This window comes from Aulonocara sp. 'chitande type north' Nkhata Bay, linkage group LG11 (genome assembly GCF_057382095.1).
Source record: "Aulonocara sp. 'chitande type north' Nkhata Bay isolate Kocher_YH1m ecotype deep benthic linkage group LG11, A_spYH_male_GT1.1, whole genome shotgun sequence".
Lineage (NCBI taxonomy): Eukaryota > Metazoa > Chordata > Actinopteri > Cichliformes > Cichlidae > Aulonocara > Aulonocara sp. 'chitande type north' Nkhata Bay.
The window spans coordinates 10,312,359-10,326,814 of record NC_141354.1 but is presented as its reverse complement, the minus strand read 5'-3'; the positions used below and the strand labels follow the sequence as shown (position 1 = coordinate 10,326,814).

The following is a 14,456-nucleotide window of genomic DNA, read 5'->3' as shown; positions in this document are numbered from 1 at the left end:
TCTCTGTGGCCGTGCCTCTAATAAACAGACAGAAAAGTGGATTGCTCCTTCTTGCACCTTCGCCGTGTCTGCAGGGCGGTTTTAAACCTGGTGATTCACAGGTTTTGTGTAAACATGAGTAATCAGTGTTGCCCATGTGCCGGGGCTTTCTATAGCAGTGTCCCCCTGCCTTCACACCTCTCCTCAGGACTCTCTTTATTCCGCATCAGCCAGGGCTCAAATCACATGTCTCCCGTCGCCGCCTCCCCCCTTCTCAGCCTGACACTCCGTCGGTATGTTTGCACATCTTTGAAAGCTAACAGCACGCTTTAATTAATTGTCCAGCTTTCCTCAGAAACAATGTCCTAATTCTGCCATTTAGCGGCGGCGTATCATAGTTTGTTGTTATCTCCCCAGCCAGATTTCTGTAAATAGTCATATTAAAAACTTTAATCTCTTCAATGGAAAATGAAGTGCAGCTGAAAAGCCTGTCATGTGCTGAGATAAATATTATCTAAGCTAAAACCTTCACTCTCTCCCTCTGCCACCCTCCCTCCCTGCTTCCTCCTGCACACCGCCCCACCCCACCCTTTCTCCGACTTAATGAATATGTTCAGAAGATTTCAGAGGAATGTTTAATCCCAAAACACAACAATCTAATATTATGGAGGCCCTGTCTCAGTGTTCTAGCTGACTACAGCACTCTAGACTACAGTTTAGCCCAGCTGAGGTGCACTTTGCTTCTGGATATGAGTGCCAGGAGCCTTGAAAGAAATTTGAGTGGCAGTAAAAAAAAAGATGAAGGATATTCACCAAAATTATCGAGAAAATAAAAGTACGCGAGATTTGTGCCCTCACGCCAACGTAAACAGTCACCCTGCTCACGGTGCTGAAAAATGACATTTAAAAAAAGCGAGTGTCTTTCAGGAGAGTGCGAAGAATCTACACATCTCAGTGTTTTCATTGATACAGCAGAAAGAAAGAAAAACTGTCGCACTAAAAACTGCTGCCAGCTTGCTGACAGTTATCAAGAGTAATATTGGCGCTGACTTTAGAAAACACATGTTCCTGCTAAGAACTTTCCGTTCTGGTTTATTTTTTTGTCATTTTGATGACCTGACCCTTTGTATTTCTGACGATTTGTTATTTAAGAATACTATCAAGACTTCAGGATGATTCATTCAAGCTCCGCAGTTACGCAACACCCATTCAAGTGTTTGACTTGTGCGCAAGCAATTACCATTTCTCCTTCTGCGTAATGCTCTGACATTTAAGACCAGAATTAGTCGCGCGCGCACGAAACGGCGCTCTCTCCTCCCTCGCATCAGGCGTTTAAACGTCTCCTCTATCTCCTGTTTTGTCCAGGTGGCCAACTGTGGTGCACTACCACCAAGAACATGATGGAGGGCGAGGAGCTGGTGGCGTTTGCGGTGGACTTTGACTCCCGTCTGCAGCCGGTGAACCACATGTCTCTGAGTGAGGGCATGTACCCAGCCAGGCTGCTGGACAGCATCCAGCTCCTGCCGCAGCAGGCTGCCATGGCTTCCATCCTGCCCACTGCCATCGTCAACAGTGAGTGTCTGCACATGCACCGGCACCGGAGCTGGAACGAGATGTGCTTTTGTTTAGACATGCACAATCGCACTTCTGTTCTGTCTCTCTCTCACACACACACACACACACCAGTCCACAGCCTGCACTCAGTCACCTGCTTAACAAGGAGCGTCGTCTCCGCCCGGGCGTAGATTAACCCAGATGAGTCTCTGCGCTGGAGATAAGAGCCATCGACCTTCAAGTTTGGGGGGGTTCACATAAACACACTGAGGCTCGAACTAACGTGTTAATTGCAAAATACACGCCTCATGCAAATAGTGTGTTTGTTTACTTAGCGAGGGCTATCTGGGTTCAGCTCGACAGGGAGGCTTCTGTAAGCAGATGGTCCAGTGTTCTTGTTTGCCCTTGAGAAAGGGCACCAACCCACTGGTAGCAACACAGCGATATGCTGCAGCTGAGGATTTGGTGGAAAAGCCTTTAACGCAGGCTTTGAGAGGCAGGACTGTAGACGTATGAGAGGAGCTTGCGCAGGCCCTTTATCTGTAAATATAAAAGTGCTGTTTGTATCCTGATGTCACATCCCCTCTGTCCCTTTCTGTCTCCCCACCCCTCTCCAGAGGACATCTTCCCCTGCAAAGCATGTGGAATCTGGTTTAGGAGCGAGAGGAACCTGCAGGCTCATCTCATGTACTACTGCAGCGGGCGGCAGAGGGAGCCAGAGACGGTGGTGGAGGAGAATGACAGTGGCCCACACCAGACCCCCAGTATCTGTCCCTTTCCACAGTGCAATAAGAGCTTCTCCGGACCCAGGGCCCTAGAAATGCACTTGAGCACCTCGCACAGTGGTGAGTATTAAGGTCATGGGTCAGAGAGGCAACAGATATCTTTTTTTTTTTTTTTTTTTTTTTAATGTATGGATCCCCCAAAAGCCAAAGTTCACTAAATATTAAATGAAAGCCTGCATTTATTCACATGGTCTTTAGGCTGGCTTGAAAAAAACCCCAACTGTCATATATTTTGAGGAATATACATATCGTACTGTCAGCTGGTATAGTTGACAGTTTATCCTTGAGCCATAAAAAATAGAGTGGATGGGAATAAGCTTGGCATAATGCATGAGTGTTTGATGGTTTCTACAGTTAACTCTAAAGGAGAAGTGGGAAGCGAGATTCTGAGCATTTTTCCCTTTTATCTCCTTCACAGGTGTCAAAATGGAAGAGAGCCTCCCTCCTGGCACCAGCTTGAAATGCACAATCTGTAACTACACGGCAGATTCTCTTATTACATTCCAGCATCACATCATGTCTCACCTGTCACAGGCGGCCTTCAGATGCAATCACTGCCATATCAGCTTCCAGAGCCACAGGGAACTCTTACAGCATCAGGACTTACATGGGCACGGCAGCAAACTTCACAGGGAAGGTAACGGCACAGAGCACTCCCCCAGGGGGCCGGAGGAAAGCCTCCAGCAGCAGCAGCAGCAGGCCCGCACTGAGCTGGCCAACAGGAAGGACGCTCTGCTCGGAAGTCCCAAAGGGACCCTCAACAAGGAGACCAGCACAGACGGGGAAGCTGACAAGACTGAGAAGAAGCCCATGCTGTCTGTTCAGAAGGGAGAGGCCCACCCAGGCAGCAAAGCCAGTTTTTCTTACACTAGGATCAAGTCTGAGCCCTCCAGCCCCCGACTGGCCTCCTCCCCTGTGCAGCATAACATGCCTACATTTCCCATGGGCCCCTTCTTGTCTCAGTTTGCGTTCTCCCAAGACATTTCAGTAGTCCCGCAGGCTTCTGAGATTCTGGCTAAAATGTCAGAGCTAGTTCACCGGAGGCTGCGCCACGGAGGGAACAGCTACCCCCCTGTCATCTACAGTCCTCTTATGCCCAAAGGGGCCACCTGTTTTGAATGCAATATCACCTTCAGCAACCTGGACAACTATTTGGTCCACAAAAAGCACTACTGTAACAGCCGCTGGCAGCACATGGCCAAGTCCCCCGACTTCTCTGCCCTCTCGGATAAGGTCCCCGAGGCGGTCAGCCCCAACAGCGGTCACAGTTCTGTTAGCATGTTGGCCGGCTGCCACCCGTCGGAGGCTGACAGCCACCTCATGCAGTCAGCTTGCCTGAACTCCAGCGTGTTGGACATGATCAACGCTGGGGCTAAAGGCCCCGATAAGGATCTAGCAGGACAGGTGAAGAAGGTCTCCACGCCAACTGGGGCTGAGGAGAGGCTGAATGACAAGCAGATGGAGGGGAAGAGCCCCAGCACAGGTTTGGTGGAAAGTGACAACGATCCGACCAAGACGACTTGCGACGCCTGTAATATCACGTTCAGTCGTCACGAGACCTACATGGTCCACAAGCAGTACTACTGCGCCACTCGTCATGATCCCCCCATGAAACGCATGCCCACCAACAAGGTGCCCTCCATGCAGAGAACCATGAGGAGTCGTAAGCGCAGGAAGATGTATGAGATGTGTCTCCCGGATCAGGACCACCAGAGGCCCCCTATGGGTCAGCCAGGTTTCCTTGGGGTTCCTCCCATGAACCCTTGCACATCCCAGGAAGCTGTAGAGAGCCTTTCAGACCGCTTCCATCCCCGCTGTGATATGTTCCCAAGTATGGTACCTAAACACCTGGAGGCATCTCTGACTGTCACCAAACCCGTTCTGGCTCCCAAATGCAACATCGTGGAGCCACAGGAGCTGGACGCTCCCATTGACCTTAGCAAAAAATGCTCGCCGGTATCCGACAAGTCATGTAGCTCTCCCAAAAGACTTTTGGACTATCATGAATGCGCAGTGTGCAAGATAAGTTTTAACAAAGTGGAGAACTACCTGGCGCACAAACAGAACTTTTGCCCCGCAACGGCCGCCGCCACTGCCGCACAGCAGCAGCAGCCACAACAGCAACAACAGCACAATGAGAGCGGCGGCCTGGAGACGACCATGTTCCCAGATGTGAAGAGTGAAAGCAGCGGTAACCCGGATGAAGTCTACGATAAGAACCCAGGCAAATGTGAGAAGAATGGCAACGGGAAGGTGATGGTGCAGAATGGAGGCATGTTTCCTCCACACCTGGGGCCCGTGCCGGGTCTCAAGTCTTTCGCTGAACCCCAGCTCATCCCATCAAAAGAGGACAGCAAGAATATGTTTCTGCCCCACTGCCTCTACCCTGGAGCAATAAAGAAGGTCAAAGGTCCTGAGCAAATATCGCCGTATTTTGGGATAAAACCAACTGACTACGGGGGGCCAGCGGTGCAGGGAGAGACCGGTGAACAGGAGCAAAGTGTTAATGGGGGAGGAGGTGCTGGAGGAGGAGAGACGGGAACAACCAGAGAGCAGGCCACACAGCCTGCTGCTAACGGCTGCCCTCACCCTGGCAAGGAACCCCTTCCCCTCCTGCCCAAAAACCGAGGCATGGTCATTGTCAACGGGGGGCATAAGTCCGAGGAGCGTTCAGGCACAGCACCGCCGCAGCAAGAGAACCAGCCCCAGCCAGACAGCCAGCCCCCCAATCCCTCACCGACGTGGGCCACCGAAAATCAGACCGACTCCAACGAGAACATGTCGCCTTCCTCCAAGTCCCCAAACGAGGAGGCGGTGCCCACAGCCAATAAGGGCGTGAACGGCTCCGGAAGCGGCAAGTACTGCCGCCTCTGTGACATCCAGTTCAACAACCTGTCAAACTTTATTACCCATAAGAAGTTTTACTGTTCGTCACATGCTGCCGAGCATGTAAAATAAGAGAAGACACGTTCTTCATCCTCCCCCTCGCTCCTTCCCCCGACACCTTCCCCCCCTTACTGACTTTTCCTCCTTTCTTTTTTTTTGGTACACTGTTGTGTCTGGAATAGTGCATCATGCAGTGCTAACCGCTGCTTGTGGACAATCAAGAGAAGCTTCTTCTTTCATCGTTTTAAGACTTACAAATGCAAAACCATTGGTTTAAAAAAAAAAGATAAGAAAAGAAAAAGAAAAATGGATCAAGAATAATATTGGTGCCACTTTCACATTAATTTATTTTACAATCAGTATTAATAGGAGTAGTGGTCTTAATTTAAATTCAAAATGAAATTTATATCAGAGTTGTTTGTAATGTTATTGTATAGTCATTCTTGTGTAGCACACATATTGTTTACACTGTAATGTAGGCTCAATGAAACAATAGACAATACAAAAATGAGATGCATTTTAGACACAAAAATAGCTACTGAGGCACTTGTGTATTCTTATTTGCTGTACCAGTTTCTGTATATGGCCAAAATGTCACTTGCAGTTTGCTACTAATGACTTGTTAGCCTTAAAAAGCCGCCGTTTTGGGGGGGTGGGTGGGGGTGATCACCTGGCACAACCCTGCATCTCACATTTTGGCATATACACATGGCTTTGCATACATATGTGGCTGTTTGTCCCTGTCTCTTTTCTTCAACTCAGATGTGGATGTTTTCATGAGGATGGCAGCATTCTTGTATAGTACTCGTATTTCTGTTTGATGATACACTTTGGTCTCCCTTTTTCAAATTTTGCTCTCAATGCAATACTTTGTAAATGAGGGAACATTACTGAAAGCAGTATTACGAAATGGGGACTGTGCATATAATTATTTGTAACCCCATTGGGAATTTAAAAACAAAAAGAGAAAAAAAAAAAAAAGCAAGTTGTACAAGAATTAAGTTTATTGCTGACGAACAAGATGGGTTGGGAGGTCAGTGGGGGATACTGATGTAAAATGATCATTCCAATGTCCTGATTATGGGAGAAAATGTTTCTTAAAACGTTGTTGCTATGCATGTATATGGATGGAATTAAATTCCAGATCTGTTGGAAATTTTTATTTTGATGTGGTGTCATAATTAAACTTAAATCCTCAGGATAAACCAGTGCTTTCTGGTGTTTCTTTCACATGAATCTATACCAGAAAATAAGATCACTGCAGTGTTATACAAACAAACAAACAAACACTTATATATATATATATATATATATAAAGATTTATTTTTGAAAAACATTTGCAGTTTTAAAAAAAAAGTCCAAAAAACAGGAGGTCAGCTATATGCGAGTAACAAAATGAAGTGATGCAGCAGCGCAAGAGGACTCCATGTATCTTCCCTTGTGGCTATAACATGGCAGAATATTAAGACAGAACCAAGTGAGATTAAAAAAAAAAAAGGTATCCGGTTGAGCGGTGACGTGTGTGTGGCCTTTGCATTGATAAGGAATAATGTATTAATTTTTTTGGTACTGGCCAATCAGGTGAAGAGCCTGAAATAACAACTTGAAAGATAAGATGAATCTAAGACAGGAAATACTTCATCACATTGAATACCCTCCAGTTATCTTCAATTAAAAAGCTTCCAATGAAGCAGAGCTCTGCAAAAAAGTGTGTTCTGAAATTGACTGCTTGATGAACCTTAGCAGACGTGTAGACAATCGTTCCAGATTGCTGCAAAGAAATGTTTATAAAAAAAAAAAAAAAAAGTAACTTGATTGTCTTATTACTCCATTCATGTCTGGGGTGTAGTTACATTTTGGACACGGGTCACTCGCTCTGCTGCTTGGCTTGTCGTTGGTTGACTAGCTTCCTCAGGTGCTGGCTGATGGCAGATGGCTTCTTGTAGATCATTCGCCGGTCTGCTCCTTTTATGTGAATGTGATTGGCCGACGGGTAGGAATCCTCCAGAAACCTCTTTTGAAGCTTCGCTACCATCTGGTGCATGGGGAATATGATTTACCATGTTATTAGAGCATTGTTCAGTCACTGTACCAGACCTAATGATGCAGCATGAAGTTGTGCAGTTACAGTAAAGGCACTCACTCGGTTTAGGTGTTCTGGCATTTGCATGTCAAAGGAGTCCCCCGTGAGCACGCTCACTGATGTCCTGCTGGAGAGGGGCTTAAACTTTGTTATGTCCCTTTGAAAGAAAAAAAGAAAAAAAAAAACAGAATAATAATTTTGTTTAATATTTTTGAAGTTCACTTTGAATTCCACATGCAAATGTGCAAAACCATCCAGAAAAATCTGGGGGGGGAGAGCGTCTACATATCTTTACCATACCTTACTTGAGCTGCACTTTCATTCAGAAAGTAATGCTCATCGACAGCAGCACTTTGGTGCGCAGGGTTACTTTGTAGGTATTTCTGTAGGAACAGAAAAAAAACCCATGAAAGATCAATACAGGCTAACAAAAACAAAGAATTTCCACAGTTATCAGAAATGTACGGCAGCCCTGAGAGGTCAAATGGACTCCAACTTAAGAAAACACCAACAAATAGAAAAACGCTGCCAAAGCACATAAAACACACACACAAACACAGTGGAAATGGAAAAAAAACAGAGAAGGAATAAAGTGTAGGTTTGCACTGAGGCACGCTTAAAAGTTCAGAGAGTTCATCGATGTTGTGAGGGAGAAAAGGGCAATGGGAGTTTTAAAATCACGTTTTCCTAACATATTGTGGATACATCTTCGCTGTTTACTGTTAACTTTTCGGTTCTGCACTTTCGTCACGTTATCATCTCCCCAAAAACTTCAGTTGTGTTTTGTGAGCTTTTGCAGCATTTTTCTCTTTGCTGGTGTTTTCTTAAGTTGGAGCGTTTGACCTCTCAGGGCCACCGTACAAAAGAGAACACAAACAAAAAACACGGTCGCTGATGGTCACTATTTAACAAAAACTAAACTAACCATTCAGGTAGATGCGTGCAAACATCCACCGTATCCTTGTTAACCTCATCAAAACTGCACAGGTGAAACATTCTCTCCCCGTTTGAGACTGAAAGCATTTAGTTACTCCAGCCAAACACAGATCTGAACAGACCGTTGATTTCCTCTCAGGCACGCAATAAAAATGGGCAGCACAAGTATCTGATCAACTCTGACATTGGCCAACTTGTGATGGCAAAGAAACTGGGTGATAACATCTGCAATTGTCGCCATGTTGTTCCAGTTTACCTGCCAAAAGTTGCCCAAAGAAGGACAACCTGTGAAACCGGCAGCATGGTCTCAATCAACCGAGGCTCACTGATGTGCAGCAATGTGTGGCTTGTGTGGTTAAATACCACTGCTGAAAGCTCCTATAGAGGGTGCATCTACACTCAACAAAAATATAAACGCAACACCTTTGTTACTGCTCACATTCCCCATGGGATGGACGTAGAGACCTAAAATTCATTCCAGATACACAATATAACCATCCCTCCCAAACAGTGGTCACAAATCAGTCCAAATGTGTGGTAGTGGGCACATCTGCTATATTGAGATAATCCATCCCACCTCACAGGTGTGCCACATCAGGATGCGGATCTGACATCATGAGTAGTGCACAGGTGTACCTCAGACTGCCCACAACAAAAGGCCACCCTGGAATGTGCAGTTTTTTGCGCTATTGGGGGTCTGGGGACCCAGAACCGGTCAGTATCTGGTGTGACCACCATTTGCCTCATGCAGTGCAACACATCGTCGCATGGAGTCTATCAGATTGTCAATTGTGGCCTGTGGAATGTTGGTCCACTCCACTTCAATGGCTGTGCGAGGTTGTTGGATATTCGTGGGAACTGGTACACGCTGTCGTATACGCCGGTCAAGCACATCCCGAACATGCTCAATGGGTGACATGTCCGGTGAGTATGCTGGCCATGCAAGAACTGGGACATTCTCAGCTGCCATCTGCCCTGAACAATGTGAACCATGATTCATCCGTGAAGCACACACCTCTCCAACGTGCCAGACGCCATCGAATGTGAGCATTTGCCCACACAAGTCTGTTACGGCGACGAGCTGGAGTCAGGTCAAGACCCCGATGAGGACGACGGGCATGCAGTTGAGCGTCCCTGAGACGGTTTCTGACAGTTTGTGCAGAAATTGTTTGGTTGTGCAAACCAATTGTTCCAGCAGCTGTCTGGGTGGCTGGTCTCAGACGATCTTGGAGGTGAACCTGCTGGATGTGGAGGTCCTGGGCTGGTGTGGTTACACGAGGTCTGCGGTTGTGAGGCCGGTTGGATGTGCTGCCATATTCTCTGAAACGCCCGTGGAGACGGCTTATGGTTGAGAAATGAACATTCAATGCACGGGCGACAGATCTGGTTGACATTCCTGCTGTCAGCATGCCAATTGCACGCTCCCTCATTGCTGTGACATCTGTGGCATTTTGCTGTGAGACAAAACTGCACATTCCAGTGTGGCCTTTTGTTGTGGGCAGTCTGAGGTACACCTGTGCACTACTCATGATGTCAGATCAGCATCCTGATGTGGCACACCTGTGAGGTGGGATGGATTATCTCAATATAGCAGATGTGCCCACTACCACACATTTGGACTGATTTGTGACCACTGTTTGGGAGGGATGGTTATATTGTGTATCTGGAATGAATTTTAGGTCTCTACGTCCATCCCATGGGGAATGGGAGCAGTAACAAAGGTGTTGCGTTTATATTTTTGTTGAGTGTATGAATCGGACAGACCTTAAATGAAGAAACGTGAGATTAACAGAAGACCTAGTTTGTTGTGATGAATCGCATTAAAAAAAATTATTTATACATAAAAAGTTCTGTGCAAATTATAAGACACTAAAAGTAAATATCCTTTCGAGAACTCATGTCACTAATGTGCGAACTAATGTTTGTAAAAATACTGTACACTTCACTTCATACAAAGTGCACTTTACAGATAAAAACTAAACCAAACTTCCTGCCTGTGTTTTGCCTTTCACATAATTTTTCACATCAGTTGCAGGACTCCCTATTCTTCCTGTGTTCTTTCTGAATCAATGTTTGGAGTCTTTGTGGTGCTAGTTGATGAATATGATGGGATTGATTTAGGGCTGCACGATTAATCGTTAGAAAATCGCGATCTCGATTCATACTTATGTGCGATCTCATTTCCAAATGACAACGATTTAAAAAAAAAAGAAAAAGAAAAAAAAAGACGACGACGATTGTACCGCACTTTGATCCGGGACGTACTCTGCATGAAAACAAGCGCTCACTCTTCCTGCTCAACAAATGACAAGGGCGGAGCCTTATACCACGTGATACAGAAGCTGTGCCGTGTGATGCTAAAATTAGCAGGGAAAAAACAGCGGAGAGCACGTCAGGGATGACGAGAAAGTGACAGGAGAAAATCCGTCCCGGTCAACCACCCAAACATCAATAACGGGAACCTTATACAGCGCTTCCCTATACACGTCGAACTCAAAGAAATTACGGAGGCTATCACTTATCACCTGACCAAAGATATGGCTCCCATCAACACTGTGCAAAACGAGGGATTTAGGAAAATGATCAACACCCTAGACAAACGCTACACAGTGCCGTCCCGCAACTATTTTTGTATTGTTGCACTACCTGCTCTATACACGCAGCGTCGAGCAACGGTGGAGACAGAATTTCAAGCAGTACAACATTTTGCGGCAACAACAAAACGTGAGGCATTTGTTGTTTTTATGTTTGTTTATTGTTTTTATGTTCAGTTTCAACTGTTACGAAGTTGATGTGCAGTTAATAAGTGCAATAAATATTTATACTGGAAAAGAAAATCGTGAGAGAATCGTGATCTCAATTCTAAGCCAAAAAATCGTGATTCTCATTTTATGCAAAATCGTGCAGCCCTAGATTGATTGGAGTTGCATGATGGAAAAAAATTCTGAAGAGTCTTTAGAATAACTTTTGCACAGTAAAAGTAAAAAATAAATAAATAAATAAATGTGCAGGTACCCATACCCGCTGATGGGTAATTGAGCAATCCCAATTAAAGAATTAACAAGTCAATTTTGGGGGCATGTGAATAACCTTATTCCACAGTCACCTTTTTTACCCGTCTTCACATGCCTCTAATCCCATATCAACTCATACAAACCTTTTATGTTTGTCTAAAAACCCAAGATCCTTGGACAAACAGCTCCATGCACAATGCAATGTCTTTCAGTGAGAACAAAAACGCCCCCAACTTCTTTCTTTCCGCCACAGAAAATTATATTAGCAGAATAATTTGTAAAAGATGGGAAAAGTAGTAATAACGTTTTCTATAGTAAGCCGATCTGAATGCAGTGAAGGCAGTGTCCATCTCATTCAGCAGAGCAGCTCAGAGAAGGAACAAACTGATAACACTTCTGAAATCTGTCTCTTGTTCTCAGGCTGAAAAAAGTTCACCGCGCTTCAGAATTCACGGGAATTTGCAAAATTGAGCAGAACTCGCCTTAACTTCATCTGTCACCTGCACGCAATGAAACCAGACACCCTTTGGTGCTTTCATCACTGCGGCAAACAATTCGGGTCCAGTTCAATTAAGCAGCGGTTACATGTACATGCCCTTGAGAAATGGAATGCATGCTATATTGAGTCCGGTGTGTATGTGTGTGTGAGTCTCTGTGTGTACATTATAACCTTCACTAGCCCGTCTAAAAAACCTTTTTCTGTCCTTGGAGAATTCAAGCACAATGATGTCCTTATCTCCTTGGCAACAACTGTAACACTTGAAAAGCTGAAATAGGTCCCTCATCACTGCTGCCATCAAATCGTGGGTGGCTGGCAGCAGAGAACAAGGCGTCTTAACGAACTGTTCTCATTCATCCCCTAGCATACGTCACTGCATCGCACAGACAACTGCAGGAGACGAGTGAGCAGATGTTAGAAAAATGTCACTCAAAGTTCATTAAAGGGTTTAAAAAAAAAAAAAAAAAAAAGGAAGCAGGAATTAACTTCTCTCTAATAGTCTGTCTCTAATGTCCCTGACATGACTGTCACGGCCTTTGTTTTTCTGCTAATACAGGCATCAGTGTGTAGAGAGCATTTCTCCGTGCTTTTAAAGATACTGGCTTGTTGTTGTTCATCATCGAAATCCATTACTACCCCCGAGCCTCTGATGTTTTTCAATAGGACGTGGAAATGACTACAGTAGTGATGTGCGGATCGATCCTGAAATATCGATTCCTTCGATACCAATCATTTATGTTCTAGAATCGATTCTCACATTAAAATATCGATATTTTAGTAATTTAGAGTAAATTTGTAGTTTATCATTAACAGGAACACAGTGGAAAGAAACTATAACATTCGGATTGCCTACATTCAAAGGAACTACTTCCTCTTCCGCCTTTCATAGTCATGTGCGAAATACGGCTGTATAAATGTCTCGCAGCCCCTTGGCGTGCGCACTCACAACAATGGCTGAGCGTAATTGTGCGGATGTATTTTACCTCCACAAACAGCTGAGCCGTGGTTTGCAATAAATGTGGCAAAAAAAGTGAGGTGTTGTGGCCATACTTGCCAACCTTGAGACCTCAGAATTAGGGAGACATTCAAAAGGGCTGTTTGGGCGGATAAATATATTTTACAGGGTTTATTTATCGGATAAAATACGTTAAATGTCACCGTTATTATTGGCCGGCCCGGAAACAGCGGGGGTGTCCAAATTCAGAGGCTGCTTCCACCTGAGGACCGGCCTTCGCGGTCTAAAGAAAGCCGGGTAGTGCGTCACGAGCTCCCTCGGTGGAGTGAAACTCTGCCGTCTGCTCCTTGCTGTCTAAAATATAACCGGACACTGACGTAAACTCTTCTGTTTAATCAGTTTTCTGTTTGACGTTTATTCAGCTGTGTGAAAACCCCGGAGGAACCCTCCCGAGGGAATAATAAAGTTTAATTTAATTTAATCTAATCTAATAACTTTAATCTCAGCCAAACCGATTTACTCACGAACAAATAAAACACTGAAAAAGCCAAACAAGAACATTTTTAAGTTATCAAAGTGACTTGTACATCATGTTTAACCCGAGTGGTGAAAGACCGCGGGGGTTTGAAGACGATGTGTCGGTCGGCTCAGATATTTAAAGTTTACACAGCTACATTCTCACCTGAAAATATGTTAAAAGTTTTTTTGCGACCCAGAAAGAGAAATAAGAGTGATATTAAAACTAAGTCGCTGCCGTCATTGTTGGAAACTGGAATTGGCTGGGCCGCGCTATGAATTCTGCGATATGGTTTTTCAACTTTGTTGTCCGGGTGGAAAATCTGGAGAAGGGTGGGATTCTCCCGGAAAAATCGGGAGGGTTGGCATGTATGGTTGTGGCAACATCACTAACCTTGTCAAACACCTCAGAGTAAATCATATCACAAAATATGACGAGCGTATGTTGAGGCGAACTGAAGAGGAGGAGAGGGACAGGTGCTGCTAGGGTGAGAGTCTCTCACGGAGTCCTTTAGTCCTCCAGGCAGGCAAGGTGTTCAAATAGCACACAACTTTAGTTTTTTTATTTCTATATGATGAACTCTGCATTATTAAGTGATAAGAAGAAGGTATTCTGATGTCCTGTAATCATTATGACGCTATAATTTGAGATACAATAAATAAAATCCGTTTTGTACAAAGTATCGGTATCGGATCAGTATCGTCGATACCACCCTGAATATTACTTGGTATCGGATCGGAAAGGAAATCAGTGGTATCGCACATCACTAGACTACAGGACTTCATGACAGGCAGAAGTGCCACAGCTGTATGTGTGATTCACAGACAAATCTGAGTATGGATGAATGCAAAATAACCCCTCCTCCCTCCTCTATAGGGGAAAAAAACTCATCTGCAATACACAGCAAAAGACGCTTGTAGCTTTTATTAACAGCGTCTTCCTCACTCACCGTATGACCTGTCAAAAGGCCAGGTTTTACAATATAGCAGGCATCATGAGATGCAGGATATCACGCATGAGCTCCAGGAGACGGGTTCAATTTTGGTTTATTTAAAATGTCTCGTGTCATATCATGCCAAATTCACAGTCTCTGACATTATGAAGACAAACGCTCCTGCTATCATCACCCACTCGCATCTCTGCTGAGGAGGAGACGCGATTGTTCTCGCATTAGCGCCATCCTGTGGCTGCACGGGAAAAGGTGAGAGGGAAAAGATTTGAATGCCTGAAAGATATCAATTTTTACTG

The 14,456-nt window shown here is 45.0% G+C and overlaps 2 protein-coding genes across 5 annotated transcripts in view; one reads left to right on the top strand and one right to left on the bottom strand.

Annotated features, from left to right (window-relative positions):
• Window positions 1-5,850, top strand: part of zfpm2a (zinc finger protein, FOG family member 2a) — a 121,511-nt gene extending 115,661 nt beyond the window's left edge. For all 3 annotated transcript variants that reach the window (XM_086310506.1, XM_086310507.1, XM_086310505.1), the window contains 3 exons: window positions 1,345-1,551; window positions 2,151-2,378; window positions 2,737-5,850. In XM_086310506.1, the coding sequence (XP_086166632.1) occupies window positions 1,345-1,551; window positions 2,151-2,378; window positions 2,737-5,276 (2,975 nt within the window). In that variant the 3' untranslated portion in view covers window positions 5,277-5,850. The remainder of the gene's footprint in view (window positions 1-1,344; window positions 1,552-2,150; window positions 2,379-2,736) is intronic.
• A 340-nt stretch (window positions 5,851-6,190) lies between these two features.
• The window catches only part of LOC147318527 (uncharacterized), a 28,476-nt gene continuing 20,210 nt past the window's right edge, over window positions 6,191-14,456 (bottom strand). For both annotated transcript variants that reach the window (XM_086310509.1, XM_086310510.1), the window contains exons 9-11: window positions 7,588-7,670; window positions 7,348-7,444; window positions 6,191-7,239 (exon numbers count right to left, since the gene is read on the bottom strand). In XM_086310509.1, coding sequence (XP_086166635.1) covers window positions 7,072-7,239; window positions 7,348-7,444; window positions 7,588-7,670 — 348 coding nt within the window. In that variant the 3' untranslated portion in view covers window positions 6,191-7,071. The remainder of the gene's footprint in view (window positions 7,240-7,347; window positions 7,445-7,587; window positions 7,671-14,456) is intronic.